Source organism: Falco naumanni, chromosome 8, assembly GCF_017639655.2.
Source record: "Falco naumanni isolate bFalNau1 chromosome 8, bFalNau1.pat, whole genome shotgun sequence".
Taxonomy (NCBI): Eukaryota; Metazoa; Chordata; class Aves; order Falconiformes; family Falconidae; genus Falco; species Falco naumanni.
This window is the reverse complement of record NC_054061.1, coordinates 33,985,551-34,012,298: the sequence shown is the minus strand read 5'-3', so window position 1 is coordinate 34,012,298 and position 26,748 is coordinate 33,985,551. Positions and strand designations below refer to the sequence as shown.

Below are 26,748 nucleotides of genomic sequence, written 5' to 3'. Positions count from 1 at the left end.
GCATGTCATGTGCAGTCTTTGACACACACAAACACACTTTATACTTAGGCTTATATTATGAGGGCTTTATACAGGCTTCATTGGACCACAACTTTGTTTTTCCTGTTCTAGACCAAACCATAGCCACAAACCAACTAAGGGAGTGCTTCCAAAAATACACTGCTTCCTGTGAACATTTCTATAGGGGAAGCAATTAATCTAAAATATCGAGCTCTAACTTCAGTTTCACTATTATATGCAACAAAAGAAAACATGTCTATATATTCCACCATAAGGAAACTAGGGGTATTCCAGTCTTCGCTAACTTACAGCATACATATAACACCAAAACCAAGACTTAGTTATGCTTTGTGATATTATAGATTGTCACAGTCAATATCCACACAGTCCTGGTGGTCAGAATCCTACAAACTCCATTGCCTTTGTAGGAGATAGTACTTACAACTCTTTTACTAGTATTTACGATCACCTCATTTGCCTAATTGTATGACTGCTGAGGCTAACAAGATAGTTGGAGGTCGGACAGTTAAGGACTAAGGGGAGCTCAAGCACAAAGCTCCCTACATAATCTCTTTAGGAGTATCAGTCAGGTTGCCCCAAGCTGGCTCCCAAAGCCTAGTGGCAGGCAAAGGAGATGGGCAAGCAGCTAATTTGGCCTCAAGCCTCACTCCAAGACTGTTCTGCACAGCAGCACAGAGACTGCACAAAGTCACTGACATTAGTGGCACAGGGGAAACAGCAGCAGCAATTCATATGTGCTATATGCCATGCATAGGGGTGTAAGAGGGGATGTGGAGAGCTCTACTGCTTTCCTCCCATTGTGCTGCAGGAAACTAGCCACAGATTAAGAGAAAACTACTTCCCAACAAAGGGAGACATAAATTACCGCTACCCCAGAGCAAGGAGGTCAGATTCCAGTTTATTCTTTGTGGCATGAGTTCCTTAGGGCAGATGGTAAGGTCAAGAGGTGGCCTCACATGAAACGTATAAGCCTCATTTAAGACCATACCAGGATTGAAAAATGCACTTCTTATTTACTCCTGAATTGAATTCAGTTGTACTCCTTCCTCAGACAAATTCTCAGAAATACTTTGGTAAACAGGTTTTTATATGCAGCCTGGATTAACCTTTAATTAATTTGTATTTGTACACTCTGAGAAGCATAAAACAAGCATGCTCAGCCTTTAAGCCATTGCTATTTATGAGACAAATTTGACTTGAGGTCCTTGCCTTTTGTTCAGTAGCATGTAACCCAAAATTCCTCCTGATAAGGAAAGGTACTTTTTCTCTTTCTTCGTAGGTGTAGAACCAACAGCTCATCCAGGACACCCACATAACACGGAACTGTGCTATCCAGATCTCACTGCCTTCTCTATGTGGCTCAATTTACAGAGTCCGCAGAACACAAGCACCATTCCAGGAGACCAAAAAAGGCAGCAATCTCCTTATCTAACTCTGAATGCAGGGAAATGGAAATTGTTCTGCTACTTGATGTGAGGGTCAGGCTGAGCCAAAGCAAGGCAATAGGGTTTGCTACACATTAAGAGCTTGTGGGGCGCCAGTGGGCGTTTAAGAAGCAGTGCCATTCCAGTGGACAGCCTCTGGAAACTGAGAACAGTATAACTGCAGCCTATGAAAAGAGTTATTTTTCTTTTATGAACAGAGACAACACTGAAGCAATGCCTCTTAAGTAGTTTTCTTTATCTGTTCTCAAAATTGATTGGGTTTTCTTTCTAAATCCAGTTATCATGTTACTGTATAATACTATTATTAGCTATTGTGATATCTGTCTGCCAGATAAAGAACAGACAGAAAGAAACGATTTAATTCCATTCCACAAGCTGTTTAGCCAGAGAAGGTATTTAATATGCTGCAAAAGCGAGTTGAACACTGTCCATGCCGACAGCACTGGCAAAGACTTCATTTGAAATTCATCAGCAGGAGAAAAACGAAACCATAAAAGGTCATAACTGAACTTGGCATTATTGCTGACGGGGCTTGGGGTCATGGCAGACCTTTCTGCTTTGCTCGGAAAGCTATGCCCTGCAGCTTTTTTTCCAAGGCATAGGAGTGCTATAAGCAGAGATATTATTAGCCCTTAACACGCTGTAACAACCATTAACGCCCTTCTGGCTGTTAGTATACTATAGGTTTAGGATAAAATTAAATTAGAAAACAATGCCTGTGTTTTCCTGCAAAACAACAAAGAGAAGATGATATGAACAGCGATTTACTGCTAATGAAACAGCCTCCCCAGCAGAGCCAAAGACAAGGTTAGTTAGCTCAGGGGACCGGAGTTTGAAAGTCACACCTCCCCTTTAATCCACCCTGCAGACTGCTGCTAGCCTCCTTGAAGTGTGATCCCTCAGCATATTGCCCCTCCTGATAACTCTGACATAAAGCTATTTAAAAACTGCCCTTTTGAGACCTGCAGATAAAGTAGCTTACAAATACTGGAGGCCCAAAGCACCACTTTGTGCTGTTGTTCCCACCTTGCCAGCCAGGGCAACTGAGGCATAAAAGAGAAAAATGACCTTGCCCAAGGACACGCAGGAGAATGGAGCTGGGAACGAAACCAGAGCTCACCACTCCCGTGCACATGGCCTCAGCACAAGAACATCTCCTTCTGCCACAGGCCTAATGGAACTAACAAATATACAGTGCATTCTCAGGAGCCCTTTTTCTAAACCCTCTGCTCTTATGCCTGAACCAACAAGCTACTGGAATTACTGATGTGCTACACGTTAGGCATCTGGTTTGATAACTGATTGAATTAGAGCTCCCATAAAGGTGGAATAAATGTTAGGACTAACCCCAGTAAGACTATCAGTAGATTCCAGGACTCCACCAGGGTGAGCTGGGGTCCTTGGAACCCCATGTTCATGTGCAGGAGTCCTGATGAGTAACTTCTTAGTAACTAGGACATTTCTAGCATTTCACAGCATGTAAAATAAAGTAATTTTGTTGTGAGAAATACTGTCATGATCTTTCTTTTTCTTCATCAGAAGAAAGGTGAGGTAAGTTATCGGGAAAAATAACTAAGTGGGGAGTTCTACTGGAATTTCTCTAAACAGAAATTGAAATTAGATGGCTCTTCAAGGAATAAATCTGCATCTGTGTACCAGCACTGATGCATAGGACAACGTAAATTGTTTTTCCTCTATACATTTTTATCTTGCTGTGAAAATTTAGTTTTGATACAGGTGCAGAGTTGCAGCACCAGGCATTAGCAGGGAGGCTGACAGCCGAGGTTACAACGCTGTTGAACTAAAACAGCAGCAACGTAAAACATCTCTTCCTTAACCACCAGTCTAGTTGCCCTTTAACCATGAAACTGGTGACAAAAATCCTCCAGCAATTCAGAGGAATTTAAAAGGCTGAAGGTTAGAGACCGAGTCCACCCACATATTCTTAGGAAATTCACTGCATTCTCGACCCTAAGTGTAAACAAGGAATCACATGGATATTGCAAGATACAATCTGTTTCTCAAAAGAAGATGAAGTTTCAGAAGCATTTGCGTTAGTACTTCTGAGCTGCAGTATTCTCTGTGGAAGGCTCTGTGTTTTTACTGCTTCACTATCTGCTTCACAGATGACTGCACTTACTTTTCCAGAGAGAGCACACAGTTTCTGACCACCGCTGGATCCACTGGGTCTGAGCAGCTAGCACTGAGCCAGATTTCTCAGACACATAAAATGCTGATAGTGCCACTGTGAGCTGTTGGTTACACTACCACATTTCCTTGTAACAGTTCAGGGCAGAGAACTAATGCTAATATAGCGTGCATGTATGTCACTTGTTGAACCAGGACCAAGCCCTTCATATAAGCAATTAATAATCCTACCGTTGTATTCAATGACTATTGGAGTTAGTGCCGATAAGTTCTCAAGCTAAACTTTTATTTTCTGATTTTTGCTTGGAAAGATTCTGGTCGTACAGGTCCTGCTAAAGGCATAGAAGTTAACAGTTTCCTCACAGAAAGTAACTTCTCCATCCCAGCTAAAGTATGGAATCGTAACCTCATGCAGAGGAACAGGTATTAGTGAATTCGTGTTACACTGCTTGCATGCCTGTGTGCAACATGGTCATATATGTGCCTTTAAGTATTTGGTTTATCACTTTCCAACAGCATGTGAGGATGCAGTACACAGCATGTGCACAAATGCTTAGAGTAACAACAAACTCCACAATTATCTTTAGGCCTCTCAGGGTATAATGATATTGCTCTTATTCTTCTGCATACATCTACCATCTAGCTTGCTAATCACCATGATAATATTTTTTTCATACAATACCACACCATGAACAATAACAATCTGAAGAATTTATAAAAGACAAACAAGGTAGATCAAAATCATCCCCCAAGTAGGCAGTGTATGTGTTTTTACTTCTATGTTAAAAAAAGTAAAAGATATCACTAATATCCAAAGTACTCACCAAATATTAATCATCAGACCCCCCCCTGTATATTAGGCATGGAAAGATGAAGCAGTTTGCTCCATATCATGAAGGAAGCTTGTGGCATAGCTGCAGAACAGATTACTTCTCTAGTGCCAAATTGTCCTTGTTGAATACTCCGCTATACTTTTGACTGTCTGCCATAGTATCCAGCTTGAGCCAGTATGAAAACCAAGTTCCTTTTTCAAAAGTGGTTACAGACTGGGGTATTCCTGTCACATAGCTAAAATGTTTAGAACATAGATTTGATAAATTTACCCATATACATCCAATGAATGGCATGAAAGGAATGAATATTTCTTCCTATCACTGTGGAGTGAGGGCTCTACCTAAATCTACTGTGCCTAAATCAGTCCTGTCTCACCCTAAGGTCATCACTGGTTCATTTAATATAGCTTTGGCAGCAGAAGTCCGCTTCAATCTGACGCACTGTCTGCTGTAAATCATCAGCTCAGTCTCACATCAGGCCATTTTGACTTTGGAGCAGAAACATGTTGAAAATCTCTCCAGAGAGATCACTCAGCTAATGGCATTGCTTATTTAAGAGACCTAATCATAACAATAGAGAAAAGCTCAACATGGACATTTTGGGACCAGTCAACCCTTTAAAAAAAGACATTGCTTAACTTGGATGTCTCGCTTCTACTGCAGGTCTCCCTTTATTATTATTAGGGCATATACAGACAGTTATACAATGAATCAATGTGAAGCTCAAGACTCAGTCCTTGTGGCTCAGTGCTGTTTACTCATCACCACACTGCAGTGCCTGTCAATTAACAAGTCTCCTCCAACCTGATTATGTATCAGTGCATCTGGTGTGTGGACTGCAAACAGCTCACACTGGAGGCTGAGTGTAATGGACATTTTGTTCCTTGATGTTCATTAAAATTGCAAATGAAAAAAAGTCCTTAGAATAAAGTTGGGTTTCTTTCAAGAGCATCTTTTTCTGTGGCCCAGACTGCACTGAATCATATACTATTCAAACTCTTTAAATGTCAGAACCCCTGCTCAGTTCAGTTAAGCTTGCAGTTGAAGTCTGCGTCTGACTGTGAGTCGTTAAATAAAAGACTTTAGGAGCCAAATTCAAAGGAATGCAGGGCAGCTTTTTTTCCCCTAAAAGTAATTTTCTAAAAGTCATACCCAGCTACAGTGTACAGTCTAGGACTGAGAGTTTAAATCATAGCAGGATCATTTCTGATTTGAATCCTGGCAGATAAGCTCAGTCCTTTTTATCTTCTGGTTAGAGTTTAAGTCATAAGGGTTTGGTTTTTGTCTTTGACAAAGAAAGCTCTTTGACAACCAAAAGTATAAAACCAAGATCCCGGATGGTCTTCCATATCCTCAGGAAGGTCTTTAGACCTTCTGCTCAAAGCAGGATCAGCTATAAGGCCAGACCAGATTGTTCAGGTGCTTACCCAGTCTGAACTTGAATACTGCCAAGGATGGAGACTGCACAGCTTTTCTGGTCAGCCTGCTCCCTGGCATGTGTTACAGTCCAAATTTAATTTGGGAAATGCTTATTGGAGTCTTTCACATGACGAGTTTGCCCACCAGCATGAAGACTTTGCAATCCACATGGTTGTAAGGAGTAATAATACAAGAAATGTTTCTTTATTTCCATATTTTTTTGTTTTATATTTTAACAAATGTCTGATTTGAGAAAATTCAGAACAGACAAGGCTGTTAGCTAGTCCTTTGAGAAACATAGCTCTAGGTTGGCTCACACACAGTCCTCCAGAAAGCAGATGCTCTGTATTTATAGTTTCCCTCAGTACATTCAAGACTCACTTGCAGACTGTGGTCAGTCAGCAGTGTTTTGAGCACACAGCATATGCATAGATATGCCTTTTATTGGTAAACTTTGAGGGGGGCAGCTCACGCAGAGTTTAGACCTTATTATAAATAGCTGAGGCAAACAGAGCTGATCTCGAGTGCCAGGGCTTTCTGCACAAACGCTTGTTATGAATGTGGGTCACGGCAGGGAGTGCAGGTTTCTTCCCTGTACTTTGGGTGGAGCAGAGAGAATGGACAGGTAAGAATTTAGGACTAAGAATGAACTTTGGTAAATTAAGAAGTCTCACATTTCACACATTCAGAGAAGCTTCCCTATTTTGACTGGAGCAGGCTCCAGAGAAAAGTACCTTCCAACTTTCATGAACATTTAACGTCTTTAAAGGTGCAAATAGCATGAAGGATTTTATCTCAGTGGTGAGATTCCAACCCACTCCCTAGGAGGAAGACATTTATTCTCCCTTTCCCACATTTTTGAGACCCCAGATGGAAGAATCTGGCCTTAAAATGCATATGTAGCAAAGTAGGAATCTTGAGGCTTTGTCGTGCCTTTGGCAGTGCTGACATCAGCGAGATGTCTCACTGAAAAGCTTGGCGATTTTACAAGAGGGAATTTATTCTTTTTAGTTGGAAACAGATAGCTTGTCATCAGCCAAAACACATGGCAAACTCCAGCACATTGTAAGGATTCTTCACCCAACTGTCCCAAAAGCATCTCTGGGAATCCCACTGTTCTCTGGCACATTTCTTATAGAAGAACAAAGCAGGAGGCTGAGATGTAGCTTTATAAGGTTATAGAATTCAAAGACTTTCAAACAAATTAACTCCAAAGGACAGAAAACAGTGACTTATATAACAATGAGTCAAGGCTCATACAGTGACAAGATAATAGGAACTGTTGGCCTAGTTCAGCTAAAAAAAAATCCATTGTGCCCAATAACCTGCTATAGTTAAAAGGCTGCAGCAGTTGCCTAGGAAAGAGTGAGAAAAAGGGAAATGTGAAGAGCAAATAATCTCCTACCATTCTTCTAGCTGCTGATCAGCTGTGTTGGGGCTTTGGAGCCAAAAGCTGTACCCAGAACAATGTGTATGGTGATTATTCAAGGACCAATCTTTCAAAGTATTAATTTTTTAACCTAGCTATACTTCTGACCTGTACAACGCACTGTTGGAAGGGGTCATACAATTTGCCTATGCATCATGTCAGAAATACTTTTTCTATTTTCTTCTAATCTTGAATTCTTTGGCACATTGCTGGAATCTACTTGATACCTATACTCATTCATTCATTTATCTTTTAACTGCAATGAAAGCCACAGATCAGATGAAAGAAACTCATTTAAATAACCAGGAGGCCTCCATTGACAATATGTATAGCAGTATGCAATGGAGGGACATTCACTCTTTAGCAGTGGATATTCTACTTGAAAGTGTGATTCTGCTCATTAAACTTTGTATGTTACTCACTGGATTGCTGGAATGAATTTTCCACTCCAACTTTGGCTAATGGTATTTTGCCTCTGATTTCGGTGGTGTCAGATTTTCATCTCTGGCCCTATACCTGCATATCTTTACTTGCTCACTAGCCCATACATCTGTTAGGACAGCAGAGCCAAGGCAGTTATGAGGGTGTGATTTGGATGCAGCCTTACTGGTTGAACTAGAATTCGTCCAAATGCCTGAGCAAGCTCTGCCCTCCCCACCGCCTTGTGTCAAAACCTTTCTGCAGGCCACAGATAACACAGCCTAGAAACACTCCCATCCTGAAGACTAGTGTTTTAATGAAAACACCCTCTTTGCTCATAAAACTTCCCTAGATTTCACTGGAAAATTGTTGTTGTGTATCCACACCATGGCGGGTTCATTAGACCTTTCAGAGCAAGATGTCACAGCTCTAGATTTTGTCTCACACTCAAGCTACCTGTCTAGGCTGCAGTTTTATCTGCAAACATCCTGCAACTGTTACCAGTATACAACTGTCTGCAGCTGTCCACAGCCCGCTACAACAAACCTGATGGCCTGAATGTGTCATCTAGCAAGGCTGTTTGAAGCTTTAGAACGCACGTGTGTAAAAGCCCCAAAATGAAGGGCTTCATATTCAAAACAGTGCCTTTATTCACTGCTTTTTGTCACTATAAACCAGCAGATAAGGAAAGTAATTTCAGTTAAAAGGATAAAATCTCCAGTTTTCAAGCAACAGGATATTTTCAAATTCACAGTCTAATAGAAACCACCTCAATCCTTCTTGAACTAACAGTTTTAAAATTTGCAGTCTAGCAAACATCTGGATGCTGCAAATATTAAATGGGAAAAATAAGTGGTATCTAACAAAAAAATGGAGACATGAGCTGTTTTACTCTTGTGGATTTTTTTAAAGTCTGAGCTGTTTTGTTCCTCTATCTGTAATTAGTGATTTTTTCTAAATAAAACACAGTATATTGCTACTGACCTTGCTGATAATTCTTACTACTTACAGTCCAGTCCAGACATTTCTTCAAGTACTAGTTTTTCATTTCAGTTGTCTTAACTTATCTGATTGCTTTATTTAATTTTTTGCATGCCATCATATATAAAGCAAATGTAGAGTGATGTATAGAGAATGACTAGATATCTAAAACATTATTATGGACTTACCAACAACTGTAAGGTTGACTTGTGCTTGTCTGCTGCCAAGTTTGTTCTCTACGACTAGGGTATAACATCCACAGTGTTCCTGCTTTGTTGATGATATTGTTAGCTTGCTGCTGTTTTCAGCATTCTCAATTTTAATATATTCATTTTCTTCAATCTGCCAAATTCAAAAGAAAAAAAAAAGATTTTGTGGGATACATTTCTTCATATCTGAAAGAGCTCAAATTACAATACAAGGTTACCATATTGAGTATTATCTGCAGATAACTATTACAGCAGTGAACATGTGCAGCTGGTAGCGTAATCAACACAAAACATCTAAAAATGCAGTGGAACATTATAATGGCTCCAGTCCTGCAAAAGCAACAGGGAGCATTGGTGTTCTGGGACTCCACTAAGGAACAGGAATTTCACTTTCTAACTCCTCTTTGACAGGCTGAAAGTGCCAAGTGTGTATGTAATTGGCAAAAGAACTGTTTGGTCTCACATATCTTGCAGAGACCACAGCAGAACAAGGGTTTAGCTCCAAACACCCTAATTCAGACGCCATTTCCCTTTAAAGGCCAATGTGCAAATCATCCATAGCTGTGACTTTTGTCCTCTTGTCCCAAACAGCCTTATTCTGTACTTCCACATAAACCAGGGAAACAGTTTCTTGGGTTTGAACAATTGAAGATGATGTTGACCGGAATGGAGATGTAATGCTACAGCTATGCAGGGAGAGATACAAGAGCAGATTTAGCTTTCCTATAGCATTTTTATTTTCTGGAGGCATATTCTGAACTAGTTTTTAATTGAAATAGAGCTATCATAGCATAAATTACAAAGGAGACTTTAATCAGTATTTAATCAGATATTTTAATTAGTATTAGCTGGAGACATGACAGATTATTTAAAAACCTCATAATCCTATACTGCAGTTACAGAAACTGTACACTCTGTTCTTATGAAACAGACAACATAATGTCAATGCCCTCCTTCCTCCCACCACTTCCTTCTTAGATAAGTGACTCTTACAACGTATTCTCAGAATTCATTAAAAATGAAGGCTATTTAGTTTGCCTTATCTTGTCTCATATATTCAGAGAATAAGAAATTGCAAGGCTAAGAGCAGGACTGTCCTTGCTTTCTCCTTAACTGAGATAGAACACATGCACTGCTGCATGCCCCAAAGCCTGCTGCCCTCGCTTGTCCTCCTACAGTGTTTATGAACCTTCCTGAAGTCTTTTTCTTTCCTCATTCACCTGTGATAATACACCATTTAAAAATTTATGTCATTTTAACATATGGTTTTTTTAAACCTTTAGATTGTCTTATAGTAAGTAACTAAAGAAGAAAGTATAAGATATTAAAAATAACATTTTACAAAGGAAAAAAGGTGTAGAATCACAGATTATGGATCTGAGATGGTATTATGAGCTGCTGGTCTCTCGTCAAATAAATGTTGCATTTAAAAATGGGCTTGAAATCGATGTAAATAGACTTGTTGTATTGAACAATGAACTCAGAATTCTGCACAAACCAGAAACTCACTTTTGAGGGGTATATTTTACCCACATGTTACAAAATAGCTCAGCAAAACAGGACACTGAATGTCACTGGAACTTCTCAGACCTATTTTTGTAGAAATGAGTAGGCCACTTTTAAGCTCCAATCTTGAAACTAAAGAATTTTAAGAACATATAAGAGATAAGGAAAAAACTACCCTTTCCCCTAAATAAGAGGTTATTTGGGGTTAGCAAAGACAGACTTTGCAATACCCTTTGCACTAGCAAATTGTTTTGAATTCCTTCAATTAAATGCTGACACATCTGGATTTACAGTCTAAACTTCCTTGTAGGAGGAGATGTTTTTATTTATGTTCTATAGAGTGCATAACAAGTTCAGAATGAAATAAACAGAATAGCAGCTACAGTACATATTTACATTTGCTATATCCTAACAGGGCAGTTCATCTTCCAGTTTGCACTCGCACCTTGGGTTACTTGATTTAAAATGGTTTTATTATTTGTTAAAGCAACTCTCTTTAGAAACTGCCCTTAAAGGACACATGTAATAGAGTTACAGGAAATAAATTCAAGTAAAAGGAACTTTAAAACTAGGGGCTGAGAGCACTCACAGCAGCATAATCACTGTTGTGCCTTGTGTGGTGACATTTCTGTTGTTAGATGTTTCACTCAAGCTTCTTATATGGCATTTTGCCCCTCTGACATAACTTTAGACCAAGCATAATGAAGAAGTAATTTTTGAAGGAGAGATATTTCCTGTGACAGATATTTTTCAGACACCTACGTCTTTCGCATCACCTATCCTTTAATTACATGGTCTAAGGTTTTTCTCGAAGGAACAACCGTTTTTAATAGGAGGGGACAGACAGCAACGGGTTTAAACTGTAGCAAGAAAGACTTGAGTTTGGCATTACGAAAAAATTTCTAACACTATGGGTATTTAAGCACTGCAATAGGTTGCTAATGGAGGTTGTGAAATCTTCATCAGTGGAATGTTTTCAGCAGAGGTGAGGAAAACACCTGGCAGGAATGACATGTACTTTGCCAGTTCCTGGGGGAGGGAGAGGGACAAGATGGGTTGTTGGTGTTCCTTTCCAGTCTACTGTTTCAATGATTGTTTAAACAGAACAGAAAACAATTTACCTGCTTACGGAATTTCATCCAGGTGCAAGTTATGGGTGCTGTTCCTACCACCTTGGCAAACAATTCCACTGATTCACCTGCACGGACTTTTCTGTCTTCTGGGAACTGAGTAATCTGAGGAGGAGTAGCTGATGAAAATATAAACAAACAAACAAACAAATAAATAATCTCTGTAGGTGACTATGCTTTGAATTTTTCTTAAAATTCAAAACACTTAAGTATCTTAGCTCAACAGTTTCAAAACAGCATTTGTTAATTCTACTGTAGATAAGCAACAACAATCTACCTGTCAGGAGTTTGCTTATGCAAAACTAAGGTACAGAAATCAAAAGACCAAAAGTGTTAAGATCTACAACCAATTCCAAATATACAGCTTATGAAATTTTGTTTTGGGTTTGTTAGAAAAACTTTTTTCTTTTGCACTTTGCATTTTTGAAGACTGGCTCCAGCTAACTTCATATTGATTTGCATGTCCTGAGGGGATCTGCAAACCTGCTCCCTAACATTGTCAACAGCATTCAGAAAATTTAAGACTCAACACCTGCCTATGAAGATTCTTGCTTCATAGCCAGGGAAACATCATGTGAGACATCTAATCGAGAGACAAGGGAGGAAATTTGTCCATCACACTGAATTTTCCTGCGATCAATAACAGATCCTTTTGTTTGTGTATTACAGTTTTCTTTTAAATCTTGCAATCCCATTCATACTCCTCCGTTTCTGAATCAGGTATTTCTCCTGATTTTTTAATTCTTTATTATTTTATTTTATATAAATGTATAAATTTATAATTCTTATAATTTTTATTTTTATTTATTATAATTTTATTTATTGTTATAATTTTTAAATTTATAAATTTAATTTATAAATTAAATTTATAAATTAAAACTTCCCTCTCACTGTTTGAGTACCAATAGATAGCAGAACATCTCTTGCTAGTAGTGCTACTTCCTGACTCTTGGTTGTGATGCTGAGTGTGCCAGACTCCCTGGTAGCTGCTAGGGACAGGTGCCAGAAATATCACAGCACATACAACTCCAGGATGAAACCTGTTCTGTTGCTTTATAAAAGCAGTACAATAAAAAATAACTGGGGCAGGGAATGAGGGCTGGGGGAGAAGTGGGTTTGAGGACATATAGACAGAAATGGTAAAAAGCATTTCCTACCCTTAGAATGACCTTGCTACCTAACGTAATGTTCCTCTCCAAAGCACAGGGCTACTGGGCGTGAAAAAGTACTTTCTTTTTCTTTTCAATGTAATTGAAACAAAATAGTTCTGCCCCCCCCCCCCTTGTTGTTTGGATAGTGGGTTTGTTTTGAAAACATCTGAAGGAAACTAGGCTGAAGCACCTATCTGGCACAGAAAACAGCTTGAAGAGTTTAAAAGTCTGAGAAAGTTTTCAGACACTGAAAGCAGGTTTCTACAGAGGAACATTCTGAGTAACTTTAAATATGGATAGCTTTGACTAGGAGAGTGCAAACACATGATCAGGTTACGATAATGCCAGTTATGAGGAAAAGTAGAATCTATCAGCTTCTTCATAGTAATTACTCGTGCAGAGGTGGCATTCTGTGATACATAGAAAAATCTCTTTCACAGAAGGCTAAGGTATATTGTGGATATAGCAAAGGACATGAGTTACAACACTACTGCTGACATGGTAGGATTTTTTTTTTTTATAATTGCTATAGCTTATTCAATATTAACTTTTTTAGATGCTCATTATTCAAGTCTTAGTGCGGTGTAACCTTAAGAACAAGTTTGAAAAAGGGTCTTTGCTTACCCAGCGTTTAATCACATATGTAAATAAATTTAGTAGGCAAACAGCTGTTTGTAGAAATGCAGTGTCCATTCCTTAAAACTGTATTGGTTTATTATTTATTCCTACAGGATGACACATGCAACAAATTACCTGCTTTTGGAGGAGTCTTTGGAGCTGGTTTCTTCTTCACTGTTGCTTCACCTAGTTAAAAAAAAATAATTAAATTCAAAGGTGAGCTTTGGAAGATACCAGACTAATTGCAAAGCTTACATCCATAGCTATGCTTTGTTGGCACTTGAAAATATATGTTCTTTCAGCATATTTAACTCAAGAATTAAAAATATTTTTAAAAACACTGAATGATCCTCAGAATATTCACAGTTGAAGCCAGAACTTCTAAAAGAATCAAATAAACCTGCCACACATCTCTCATAGTCTGTCTGTTCATTATAGCAGTTTAACTGGGGTCAATTCTGATCAGATTTCCAGCATAATCAATGCTGAATGAGCTCAGTTAAAACTAGGGGGGTTAACACCACATGCTGCTGCTGATACCACCTGTGAGCTAGCAAGGAAACAGCAATATATGGGCAGTAAATGCTAGTATCACCCCTCCTCCTCCTCCTCAGGCAGGGACAACTTTTTGCTGTATTCAGAAAGGAAAGAGTCATGGCATCAAAACGTACAGCCCAGAATTTGAAATATGGGCACATAAAATTTGGGAAGACAATGTTCTACAAATACTGAATGGTAAGCAGAAAGACAGTAGAGAAGACAGGTAGATAGAAAACGGCTATTAACTGTTTTTCACAAAACAAGAACTAGGGACCACCAAATTAAATTGCCAGGCAGCAGGCATCAAAGAAACAAAAGAAATATTTTTAAATATAGCATGCACAATCTGTTCATAGCCAAGTAATGTTTTGCAAGACAGAAACATAAACAGGTTCAAAAGGACAGATTCATAGGAGTTAGGTCTAGTGGTGGCCATTAAATTTAACAGTCTGGATACCTTCAAACCCCTGAATTCCAGAAGTGGAGGGGCTTGTTCCCTTTAGAGCACTTTCTTTTTGTTTGCTATCCTAAGCATCCTCGGCAGAGGAAGGACTCTACTGTAAAAGGACATTTCTTATTCTCTTATGCTTAAGCAGGCAGCTTGACTGAAATAATCTGGCTTTTAAGATGTTATTGTCTCCCACAGAAGCCGTATCTACTAAGTGCTTTTGAATATCTTGCAGAATATAAATAGGTGCCTAGTTATAGCCATAACAGTCTCAAAAGGTTTGAATTTTTTGGTTCATTCTTTACTGAAGTTATTTCAAAGTCGCAAGACACTGAGCAGCAAAAAAATCCCCCCGAATCCACCAAACAAATAAAAAGAGTCTATTATTTTACCCCTCTTTGCTGCAGTATGATACCCAGGGAACACATCACCTGATGCCCCATGAAAAAGGAGTCATGAGTTGTGAATCCACCATGGGAGTTTAATGTTACAAGCAACAGGCAGACGTGAAGATTCATTTTAAGTTTTAGTGTCACTGGAGATAGTAAACGATGCACTATAACTTGCTAAAAGACCAAATGCTTTAATAAATAGGTAACGATTCAGCTGTCAACACCAGTGTTTATTCAGTTCATCCTGGAGAATATTTCACTATGCACTGAATATAGAAGAATTTTTTGCCACCTTTTTTATACACTTCCATTTTATAGTAACTTTCTCTCAAAGTTTGCTGATCTTTCATATGCTCAGTCTTTAGTGATTTTGTAGGAACCAGAAAAACACAATAATGGAGAGGTAGGATATTCTTACAGTACTTACGGCTGGGTCAAAAAAGAATAGTTGGATACCTCCCAAGGAAGCCTTTCTTCAATGACTGACAGCTCAACAACTAATTAAAGTTTAGATTAGTACTTGTGAGGTGTTTAACCTAGTATAACTGGACCATCAGGGCATAAGCTAGGTATCTGTCCTGCCACGTCTTCCATGTGGTCTTTACTTCAGGATGTAGTCACAGTTACGTGGATAAAACTACTTATCAGGTGCCAGCTGGAAGGGCTGTAGAGTCTGGCCTGTCATCTGCTGTTAAACATCCCCATTAATGGAAATAATCTATTAGTTACTCATTAGATGCATAATCCCATGCAAACGAACTCAGTTAGATGATTTAAAAACACATAAACATTTTCGTATGCACACATGCTGTATTTGATGTCAGATCCTTGGGTCTTTCCTGAACTGAGAATGAAATAACTGGTTATCTCCTCTTAGAGCTATAACTTTTAATACAAGCTAAAGCAATAACATTAATTTACTTCCACATTCCATTAAGCCCCATATGAACAAAGGGCACCAAGGATGAGAAAAAAGCACCGTTTGTCAAATGCCGCCTTGGGTTTCAGATACTATTGCTATTTTTCAGAAATATCACTGCAGACAAATAGGAGGAAAAGCAAATTCCTTAATCCAGCATGATTTTCACTTAGTTATTGCCTCTTGGCCTACACTGTATATCTGTTGCTGTACCTTACTTAACAAGCAAGGTGCTAGTGGAGTCATCAGACTCTAAATGCTCATGTTTCACTCTGACTCTTAATATCTCAATATATTTTTTTTTGTCTTGGCTGACAATGTCATTCTCTGCCTTTGCATAATACATGCACAGAATGGATATTTATATACTCAGATAACCTGCCCACTTTTCTTTGCCTACTGTCAGCCGCTCTTGGTTCATCATGGAAGGGCCCCCAATAACATAATTTGTTCATTCACAACTACAGTCAGTGACATTCAGTTAATCACTGCTAAAGAACAATGTTTCAATACAGGCTAGGATGTATAATGAACCACCAGGTATTATATTTACGCTGTAAGTGGAATAAATGCATGGTGCCCCTCCTGGCCCTGCAATAACGAAGGACTGTGCTTAAGACAGTTCAAAAGGCTCTCACCTCAATGAAGATTTCCATAGCAGGAAAGCAAAGAACACGAACCTATTACCTCATTCAGCTAGGGTACTTCTTTTTATATATAAATACAAACTTTTTGTTTAATTTTTAGTTTTTACCCACCAGGACATTACATTCACTTAACTGGGGATACACAGACTGTCACTGGACTTCATCAAACCATGCAGATTACAAAGGGTTGCTGGAAGTCTGGCTGAATATCCTGTTTTGCAGACACAAATAGCCCTGAGCTGACATGAAAGGCAGGAGCACTGTGGAAGGGGATGAGTACAAGGATGTCTCTCTGGGTCTGTAAAGCAGACTTCTTTGGCCAGTAGTGTGCACTCCACTCTTCTTAGATCTTCCTTAAGAGTACCAGCTCATCACATGCATCTTTTTGAAATGCAATTTTTGTTTGAAAAGCTGCTGGAGACAGCAAAAAAAATCTAATAAGATTACCCAAAGCTTATGAGGTCAAATGACTGTTTTCATTAAAATATTAGAACCTCTTGGGAATGTTAGTTCAAGTCTGCCTCTGCTGCTTTTTGAAAAAAAGACAGTTTGTCTCTCTTTTGATATTTACATTGAAATAGGCTGAAATTGAAAACCAGCCTGGAAGATAAAGGACATAATATTCCCTCCTTAAATGAATCTGTCTTCTAGAAACAACTTAATGTAAACATCACAAGGCTGGTATTTACATAACTTTATAGGCAGGTTTGCCTCTTAGAGAGCTTGTGCCTGGGTGCGGGGACATAAACTAAAAAAGGTAAAGATCCCATGCAGGCTGATAGCTGTGGGACATTTGGTTGTGCCGTTCTTTGCCCTGATGGTGAATTTGTGAGAGCAGATATGTTCAGAAGCCTCTAACTTTTTGTTTCCCTTTTTTGGAATTTTACTAAAAATAGGCATAGCCCTCCCCTGAAATGGCTCTCTGCACAACTTGCTTTCATAAAGCATGAAGTAAAACTTACGGTCTGAAAAAAACATCAGTACTCAAGATAGCATTTCCAACCAGTCCGTAATTCCCACTGTCTTTATTGAGGAACATGCCTAAAATCACGTGCATGTCTTCCATAATGATGGATTTCAGGACCTGGTAAACAAGTACATAAGTACCTAACTCTGTTAACATAAAGAGCAAGACATTTCCCTGCTCCTGTCTGTTTGTGGAATAGCTTTATTTTAGTTCAGGATAGGAGAAGGGCTAATGACATACTCTAACACTATAGTCATATAGGAAACCATTTTCCCCTCATGCAAAACTTTTCAAGATTTCATCTGAGAGGAACTAAATTTTTTTTCAGAGTTTCCATTTAGAGAAACTGAAAAAAGAAGTCATGTCTGTAATGTGTCAGATATCATGGTAACAAGAATATAAGGAGATGGAAAACCAGATTCAAGTCTCTGCTCCTTCTTCCCTATCTCACTTGAATGCTTCAGACATGTGGAACATGACATTTTGACGTGTCTCTCTGCCACATGTAAATGAATTACAGTGTAACCTCCATCAGACCCTTCTGGGGATAGATATCAGGGTCTGAATCAAAGGTGACTGTTGACTGTAAAGCTTCTCTACTCTCTGCTATGCTAGAAAGCATGGACTGACAGACCTAGTGCAGAACTTGGCCTTGTGGTCAAGGCAATGAATTATTCAGTTCTAACCTTGCTTCTGTCACAGACTTCATTGATGGAACAAAAACTTATTACAGGTATTAATTAGCACAGACACGATGAAATAGGAGAAAGATGATGACTACAACTGTAGTAGAGAAAGACAACACATCATTACTTACCAATTTATTTGTACGTTCATGAACCTGTGCTAATTGCGACAATCACAAAACACCAGTAGCCTGAAAACTTCATCAAGGTTTGAAAGCTTAAACAATTTCACTTCATTGTTTCTCCATGAGCAAATTCCTCATACTGTTTCCAAATAACTGTTTATTATCTAAATACAATAACATAGAAAGCAACCCTGGCTTAAATTTGATGACAAGCAGAAATTAGAAAACTAAATACCATACAACTCAGTTCTTTGAGTTCATGTGTTTCAAAGCTTTTTAATAGTTGTATTTTTTTTCCTGTCATTAAAAACAACTGTCATTTTGTTGCAGCATCTCATATTTAGTTTCTAAATTGTGCAGAGATTGTCCTCTAACTGAAAAAAATCCACCCTCCTCCTTCTCAAGAATAAAAATCCAGGAAATACTCACTCTTGCATCCCAGTCAAGAGAGAGCTAGCATATACTAGCACACTCAGAGCTTCAATAATGCAATATAGTACACTGAAAGTAACAGCATTTGAAAACACCTCTACTGGAGAAAGAAACAATTTCATATTAGTTTAGCAGCACGGTGCTTGAGCAATTTCTGCAATTTCTGGAATTAAAGCAAATCTGAGAAGTGCAGAAGAGATCCAGTATCAAATAGAGCTTATAAACAAATCAGGTCATGTGAATTCCACTAAAAGCTCTGGTGGGAGAATGAAAGCAATGTTAGTTTCTTAAATATAGATTTAATTTTCATATTTCTCATGTGCTGCAAGAACATCTACAATTAGATACCAAAATGCTGTGCCCAAGTGTGTAGGAACAAGAATCCAAACTAGGTTACTAGCTTGCTACCCAGTCTATTATGTAGGAAAATGCTGTCAGGTCATTTGGACATTCAGGACCTCCAAATGATTTCAGTGGGAAAAGCTAAGTGTTATATGCTTTTGCACATTAATTAAGCCAATGGGATTTAGGTTCCTTGTTTTATAGAGAAGAAACTGTGGTAAATGCTTCTATTACATGCCTAGATCTGCAATTTCTAGTCAATGACTTAACTGGGAATTAATGATGCATGGCACCTCTTCAGTTAAAGTCCACATTGCAACAACTGTACTCATTTTTCTCTGTGTGAGACAGTCAATAAACATTTCTGTCTTCTTCTGTCAACATACAGATATGTAGGATGGACTGTATGAAAAACACATGGAAAATACTGTTCTGTGCCAACATTAACTCAGAAAATGTCAGTATAGTGTGAGCTGTATAGTAATTTTGCAGAGATTCAAAATGCCTACCCATCATTAGCTAAACAGTGCTGAACTGGGCATTAAGGAGAAATCAAGTACACAACAAATTAGTTTCTCCATTGCTGTCTTTGTACAAACAGTAACTGAATTTTCTTTTCATCTCTGGAGGCAACCAACCTTCAGAGTCATCAAGTTAAATCTTACATTGCCTTTTTTACTTCAGCCTAACGTGGCTCTTAGGACTCGTGCCACAGTTATTCACCCTTGGACCCCAGTCTTGAGGAATGAAGTCAGCACTTTTCATTATTCAGAGTTGCAGAGAAATCATGTCTTAAAAATAGCTCATGGCAATTTTATTTACATACACTAGAGGAGGGATTTTTCAGCTTCTCTTGGAAAAAGTTTGGTTAGAGGCTTCCCTACCAATGCAACTGATATTGTTCCAACACACTAAGTGCTTGCACCCCTGCACAAAACGTCGTGGTTCTTCTTGCAACAGCCAAGCGTAAAGCAGCATGGACCTTCTGGGAAATGAATGGGACTGAGAACTGGTTGGAATAGCCCCACTGACCCTCAAAAGCACCTCAGACTGTCCCAGGGACCAAAGAGGACAGCAACAGCACAGTCACCAGATCCCAGCTGCTACTTGGTGCTCTTATTTCTGCAATTAAAAGAACATCTCCGACCTGATCAGTTACTTTCTCAGTAACTGAGTTCTTCCCTTAGAAAGTGGCAAGTTTTATACTGAGGACAAAACAGTCTGACATGAAATGAAGAATCTGAAACTCTTTATATTCATCAGTGCCATGCTTCAAATAATGTTGACAGAATGGAAAACAACAAAAAACTTGAAGTGATTACTGATTTAGTTATCTATTATCTAAAATGGACATATCAAGTTTAATGTTTTAACGACATTTTCTTAAAGTGGTGCTTGCACACTTGGATTATCTGACTGTTTATTAATCAACAAAAGATTGTTTATTGAAGAGTAAATAACAGAGCTGCATGCTAGTCACTTGGCCACAGACTCAGATTTTTTCCATAGTAATTAAAATGCTTAGAATCCCCCCCCCCGGAAAAAACCCACCAACAACCCACCATGATAAGGAGTCCTGTCTGACATATTTACTTTTATGACATACTTCTCCAGAGATGCCACTGCTCAGACTTGCATTCAAGTACCAGTAATGATGAGAAATTAGATCTGGGAAGATAACAGTGCAGCCTTCCAGAGGATTTGATCTGGACAGTGTCAGTGGTGACATCTTATTAACAACTGTCAGCAAGAGAGTACATCATTACTTAACCAAAAATGTGTTTGACATGAAATCAAACATTTCATATAGTAGCAGATGTAAAAGATTTATATCAGCAAGATACCAAATAATGCTAAATAATGCAATTTGGGATCATTTACTTGAAGATACAGGGAAGAAGTTATTTGATGTAACTTTATTTTTAACTGAGCAAAACTTTCATTTGCAAAACCAAACTCTGTGCTGGGTCATCCCTTCAACATATGAGGTTTAGATATGAGAACAGCAGATTCAACAAGTCTTATTCAGATAAGGGAATCCAGGATATCCTGTTAGGTTTTCATACCACTGGTATGACAGGTGATAATTGCCATCTCTTAATATTTACTGGAATTAGTGCTGTGAAGTAGCCATACAAAATACAGTGGGCATTTCTTTCCAAACACTTTAATCCAATGCTTACAATTAGGAGGGTTATCTTCTAAAACATGAAAGCCCATTCTTTTCTCAGTAGCAACAACTGGGATACAGTTTCTTCCTACTATAGTAATGTTATGTTGCATGGCTCAGCCCTGGTGAAGTTTAAAAAATAGCATCTAACTCTTGTAATATGCCATTTCCCTCAGCAAATCTAGAACAAAACCTTTGGAAAAAAGTCCTTTAGGAAAACTCATGTTTTATGTAAATTTTTGGCATGTCAATTTAAAAAAATATCTGTAGTATTTTGGATATCGCATGCAAAATAATCACAAGACAGAGAATCAAGAAAGTTGGGGTTTAGACCTGCAAATGGATGTGCCTGATCTTGGGCTAACTACTCCAGCTATGATTTACTGCTGTTTTGGTTCTCAGCTTAAGACACGTTATGGAGGACAAATATTAGGAAGTGTGGAGCAATAGCAGATTTTTTGAAAAAGAGAATATTTATTTTTAAACCTTCAAATCAGTATTTACTCTTTAAAATCTCAAGCAGCACTTTGATTTTTCCACAGTCTGATGGAACAAAACCATTTATTTAATAGACACTAAAGGTTTTGCAGGTGGCCTTGATAATTGAAATAAGTAATTCCCTTTAAGACTAATCTGAAGTAACTTCTAATTTCAAGGGGAATTGGGTGCCCAAATCCCTGTACAGCAGATGCTTTCAAAGCTCTCTACAGAAATGCTGAAGTGGTGTTTTTGGCTTAGTAATTCCGTTGCAGGGCTATGTTAAACTAGAAGACCCTTATATTATCCACTGATTGTCTGGCATAGCATGGAGTATGCAGTATAATAAATAATGAAAGGTTCCAATTTTCCACTGCCTCTTCTAGTCTTTTATATGTCTGCAGAAGAAACGTAACACTTTATTATTCTAACTCAGTAGCATTTCATATCCACCCAGCAAAGACACAAGTGACAAAGCCTAAGTCACTACAGTCAGTGAAGAATGAACTATTTCCAACATTAAAAAAGAAGTGTCCTTCCTCCATTCTTCCTCATGATTGATTCCACTCAGATTCAAAGGTGGATGTGTTTGTTAATCTCAGAAACATTATTTATTCTATTTATCATTGCAGATTGCATTCTGCAGAGTCATAACTATCAGTAAATTCTGGTGACAGAATATTAATGGTAAGCAAAAAGAAATACATCATAATTTTCCTAATTTGCTAGCACGGGAGCAACCTTTCTGCATGTAAACACTGCAAGCATCCATTCAGAGATTTCTGAAACCTTGAACGCAACAAAGCTGCCTTCATAGATGTTTTTCTGAAAACAACTGCTTGTTCTAAACCCGAGTCCACCATGTATTGCATTTCAAAAGAGATAATGCCCCAAAATCTTACTATTGGATTTCTATAGCCTACAAAGTCCAAGCTTCCAGTAATAAAAAATGTTGTCATAATGAGCAGTCAAATGACCTGGGTCAGTAACTTTTCTCACAGTGAGTAATTCTACAGATTAACATACCAAAAAAACTCATTCTCTTTTACAAAAGGAAATCTACTGATCTTTCCTTTCAGGAACTAAAAATTATTTACCTTCCTGAGGGTTTCTACCAGGGCAAAAACCGAGGACCACTTAATAATTTGTCTGAAGGGAGAAAAGGTTGACATAGATTCTAACCATGAAATTTAACTTGTGCTTTCTTTCAGAAAAAGTATAGATTATTTTTTTCCTGGGAAGTATTTCTAAAAATGACAGAGAGTATATAGTTTCTGTACCCCATACAGTATATACTGTTGTGAATGAATTCAGTATTCAAAATTCAGAATTTATTCAGTGGGATTATTAGGAATTTTTGTTCTGCAGTTCTTCAACATAATTCCTTACACTCTGCTTGCCATTAGGACTGTTGGTGAGTAATGTGGCAACAGAGACTAGAAGAGATCAGAGTAAAAATTTATCTCCTTATTAGACTGGGACATCTTAATTCACAGTCATTCTTTAATAACCTTTTTGAGGGAAATACAGAAAAGATGCACAAATATCTGACTTGTTAAACCCACTCTCTTTCAGTTAAGGAACTTTAAAATCTCTACATCTGAAAGGGATTTCAGTTTAAATTGAAACTATGACGTCTACTGGATCAGTTTTGTATATTTTGCCCCTGACAAACGTACAAATATAACACTCATTTCAAGCAGACAAATACCTGCAGTCCTCAGAGACTGAGATGTTAAAAACCACCTGTGGAATCCCTGCAGCCAAATCCTTTTTAAATTAAATATGCATTTTTCCAAAATTCTCCAAAAGCTCTTCCAAAGCCCAGCTTCCTAACGTTCTTTTTAGTTACATTGATGTTTTAAGTGTAATAGGAAAGATGTTTTAAAGGTATTTTGAAAAAAGAGCTGATGAGAACTTTAAGAACTTTAAACACTAATACAATATGCCATGGAGCAACCTTAAGAAAACCATTCACCCTCATTTCAACCATCCTTTCCCAATAATTCCTGAAGCCAGAGCTGGTAGCTTCTGTTTTGTTACCTATATCCAGTTTCCATTAAAATCAACAGCAAGACAAGCAGTGATTTTCAGCAGGATGTGGATCAGGTAATATATCCACATATTTAGACTTAGTTCCCAACTCACAATTTCTCCTGGGAAAGCTACTATTGATAACACTGCTGGAGGATCAGAGGAAATATTTGTGTGTGTAGGAAATAATATTCAAAATGTTATTCCATGGAGCTTTAAATGGCTTTAAATCTTTCTTTTCTATTGATATTCAAGAACAAAATGATTGTTCTTAATTGCTATTATTTACCACATTTGAAGCTCAGGTGCAGAGGTGGACCATGTTGGTGTGACACTTCCCACACCCCCAAATGATTGGCTGGAGGGAAAGTTACAATGCTCAGCCAGCAATTCAGAAACAGCTGTAGCTCAGGTCATTGCTCTATGCAAGTCAGCTATTCCAGAAGCACAATTATTACCTGTGATTATCAACCAGTAAAAAATTTCACTGAGTCCTGCTGAAAGCAGCTGAAAATGTTCCATGCTAGAAAATCAGGTTATAGTTTGGTTTTTTGTTTTTTGGGTTTTTTTTGTTTGTTTTTGGTTTTGTTTTTTTGAGAGCACACTGGATAAAATACTTTGTTTCCATTAGAACCATGTCTTTACATCTTTTTTAGGAACACGGTGAACATCTTCGATAGGCAACTTTCAGTGTCCAGTTTTTGATAAAAGACTATTTTTATAATATTTATTTTGATAAAAGATATTTTTATCCCATGGACACTTAGTTTCAAAAGTAGTAGTAGTATTAGGAATTTCTAAACTGGTATTATTGTTCTGCCTTTACCATTTGAATTTTCCCCTTAAACAAATGCATGTATGCAGAGTAGCAAACATGGGAATTTATAGCTGATTAATTATTTCAGAAAGCATTAAAAGCAAGTAAAAGATTTAGGTTTAAAACAAGGAGTGTAAAATTCACCAAACCACTCCTCATCATCATGGAAAAAAAGGACAGATTATGCTACAGCACGTTTCAGTCAAGATCCCTTGCCTACCCATGGTAAGACAGTATATTGTCTGCACAGGACACAACATGGCTTGAACCAAACTACTCAAGAATTTCTGTGCTTTTTGGGAGGCAGCCCAAAATAAATGTGTGTCATCAGTTTATTGCACCATTATGGAAAACTGAGAATACAATGGGCTAGGTCTGACCTCACGGTTTCAGCACGTAGTTCTAATTCCCACAAGGCAAAAAAATAATTTCACGTGATTTATGTGCAAGGGTTAAAGAAACAACACAAGCTTCTGATACTGTGCCTGCAAACAGAAGGGAATAACCACAGAATGCCAAAGCACTCTTTTGTTTCCACTGGAAAGAAAGTAATCAAAATCACTGTCACTTACTCTCTGTTGGCAGCACAGGGGGAAGTGTGGTCTTAGGCTTCTTGGTCTTCTTCTCAGTAGGCTTTGAGGTCTTTGTGGATGAGGCATCTGCAATCAAAACAAATAATAAAATAGAAATCTTATTTGAAAATCAATAATGAAAAAGCTGCCTATTAACGTCAGTTTGTTTTGGATTTTTGTTGAAATTTAGAGGAAATTGCTTCCCTTCTGGTTTTTAAGAAAGATTTTCTTAACGGCCTTGCTGGAGAATGTCACATTCTATAAGGAAAAGGGAGCAGAGAGAGAAAAGCCCTCTATGAAAGCAGCTGCACTGAGAACCTGAGAAAGCAACTAGACAAGAGGTGCCATCTAAGCTGATGGGTCTATTTTAAATGAAAAGGACAAAGTACAATGTGCACAAAGCTGCTTTAGGCAGTGCATGGAAGAACGAAACAAAGGCATATCTGAAGTATCATTTAATCCAAAAGAATCTCTTGCCATGTCATTTTTCTATTCCATTGTCTATGTGATCTATGTAGGTAAACACATTTTGAAAAGTAGCATTTCCTCTGAATATTTAAATCTTTCCAAGAAGATATTGTTACACATGGGTTCATTCCTGAATAAAAATGGCAAAAGGAACACCACAGAACTCAAATTTGATGAATTTCATTATTCTCAAGGTTGTGCAGCTCATATTCAGCAGCCACTCAGCACTAGAGGCTCCACCAACAGCTAAGAGTCAATACAAGCTCTCTTCCATGTGTATCGCGTATGACATAGACATCTATAACTAGAAGGTGCAACCTTTTTTCAGCAATGTTTTCCCAGGCTGAGCATGTCATACATTGCAAATTCTAACAAGCTCCACTTGTTAGATTGTTTGATTCTGACATTTATTTTTGGAAGAAAGATCCCAAATCTGGATTATGATCTCAGCAATAGCTGTATCAATTTATAGCTTTCAAATACTCATCTTTCAGAGGATTTGTACATGAGATAGCGGTTTGGAATTTAATTACCAGAGAAAAGATAACATGAATTTTATGGAATCACCTATTTCAGTCACCTACTGAAATACTACTATTTCAGGTGCCAGAGCATGAAAGTTCATCAAAGTTTCCTAAAAGGTTAATGGGAATTTAGAATCTCCTAGCAAGCAATTCAGAGCACAAGGCTGTGCCAGATCTGAGTTCAGACACTCAGATTCTACAGATTTGTCCCTGACCTAATCTGACAACCAAAGTCAAACATTCTTTCAATCCAATTTGAGTCTGTGGGGCTGAAAGGAATAGAATGATATTTATGGTTACTTGTGGAGTCTAAAAATCAGCATCTGGGATGATGACAGCAGACTGCATAGAACAGAGCATTTTTTAATGGTTGTTTTAGACGACAATTCTAATTTAAAAATAACAGTCATCCCCTCTGCTAATCACAGACATGGGATATCAAATGGCATCTCTCCTAAATAGGTGGAGCTTGCTGTGGTACCATTCCTCAGAAACCTCTTCTCATCCATACAAAGCATGCTGGTAGAAATGGAAAAGGCAGATAAGGCAGCCAGTACCAAGGTAAGGAATGTGGTCATTCTGGTGCCCAACATCAAGTGAGCAGTGAGCTTCTAATGCCATGGGGGTCACTACCAGAGTGAGCCCGACACCTGATGTAATGCCATTCACATAATCATGCAATGAGTCTGTCATGAGCAGACAGCCTCCCATGATCAAGACTGCAAGCCAAATTCTACCTTCAGCCTCCGAGAACATGCATTGCCCAGCAGGAAATTGGAAGTGGGAAATATGCTTAGGTAGGCTTCAGGAAGAAAAGCAACTACCTGAAGGAGATCAGAAGACAAAGTCAAAGGAAAAAAACATACAGTTGACTGAGA

The 26,748-nt window shown here is 38.2% G+C and overlaps 1 protein-coding gene across 3 annotated transcripts in view; it reads right to left on the bottom strand.

Annotated features, from left to right (window-relative positions):
- Nucleotides 1-26,748, bottom strand: part of MYLK (myosin light chain kinase) — a 216,717-nt gene that overhangs the window by 35,259 nt on the left and 154,710 nt on the right. For all 3 annotated transcript variants that reach the window (XM_040602878.1, XM_040602877.1, XM_040602879.1), the window contains 4 exons: nucleotides 24,879-24,965; nucleotides 13,446-13,496; nucleotides 11,533-11,660; nucleotides 8,885-9,038 (listed from right to left, as the gene is read on the bottom strand). In XM_040602878.1, coding sequence (XP_040458812.1) covers nucleotides 8,885-9,038; nucleotides 11,533-11,660; nucleotides 13,446-13,496; nucleotides 24,879-24,965 — 420 coding nt within the window. The remainder of the gene's footprint in view (nucleotides 1-8,884; nucleotides 9,039-11,532; nucleotides 11,661-13,445; nucleotides 13,497-24,878; nucleotides 24,966-26,748) is intronic.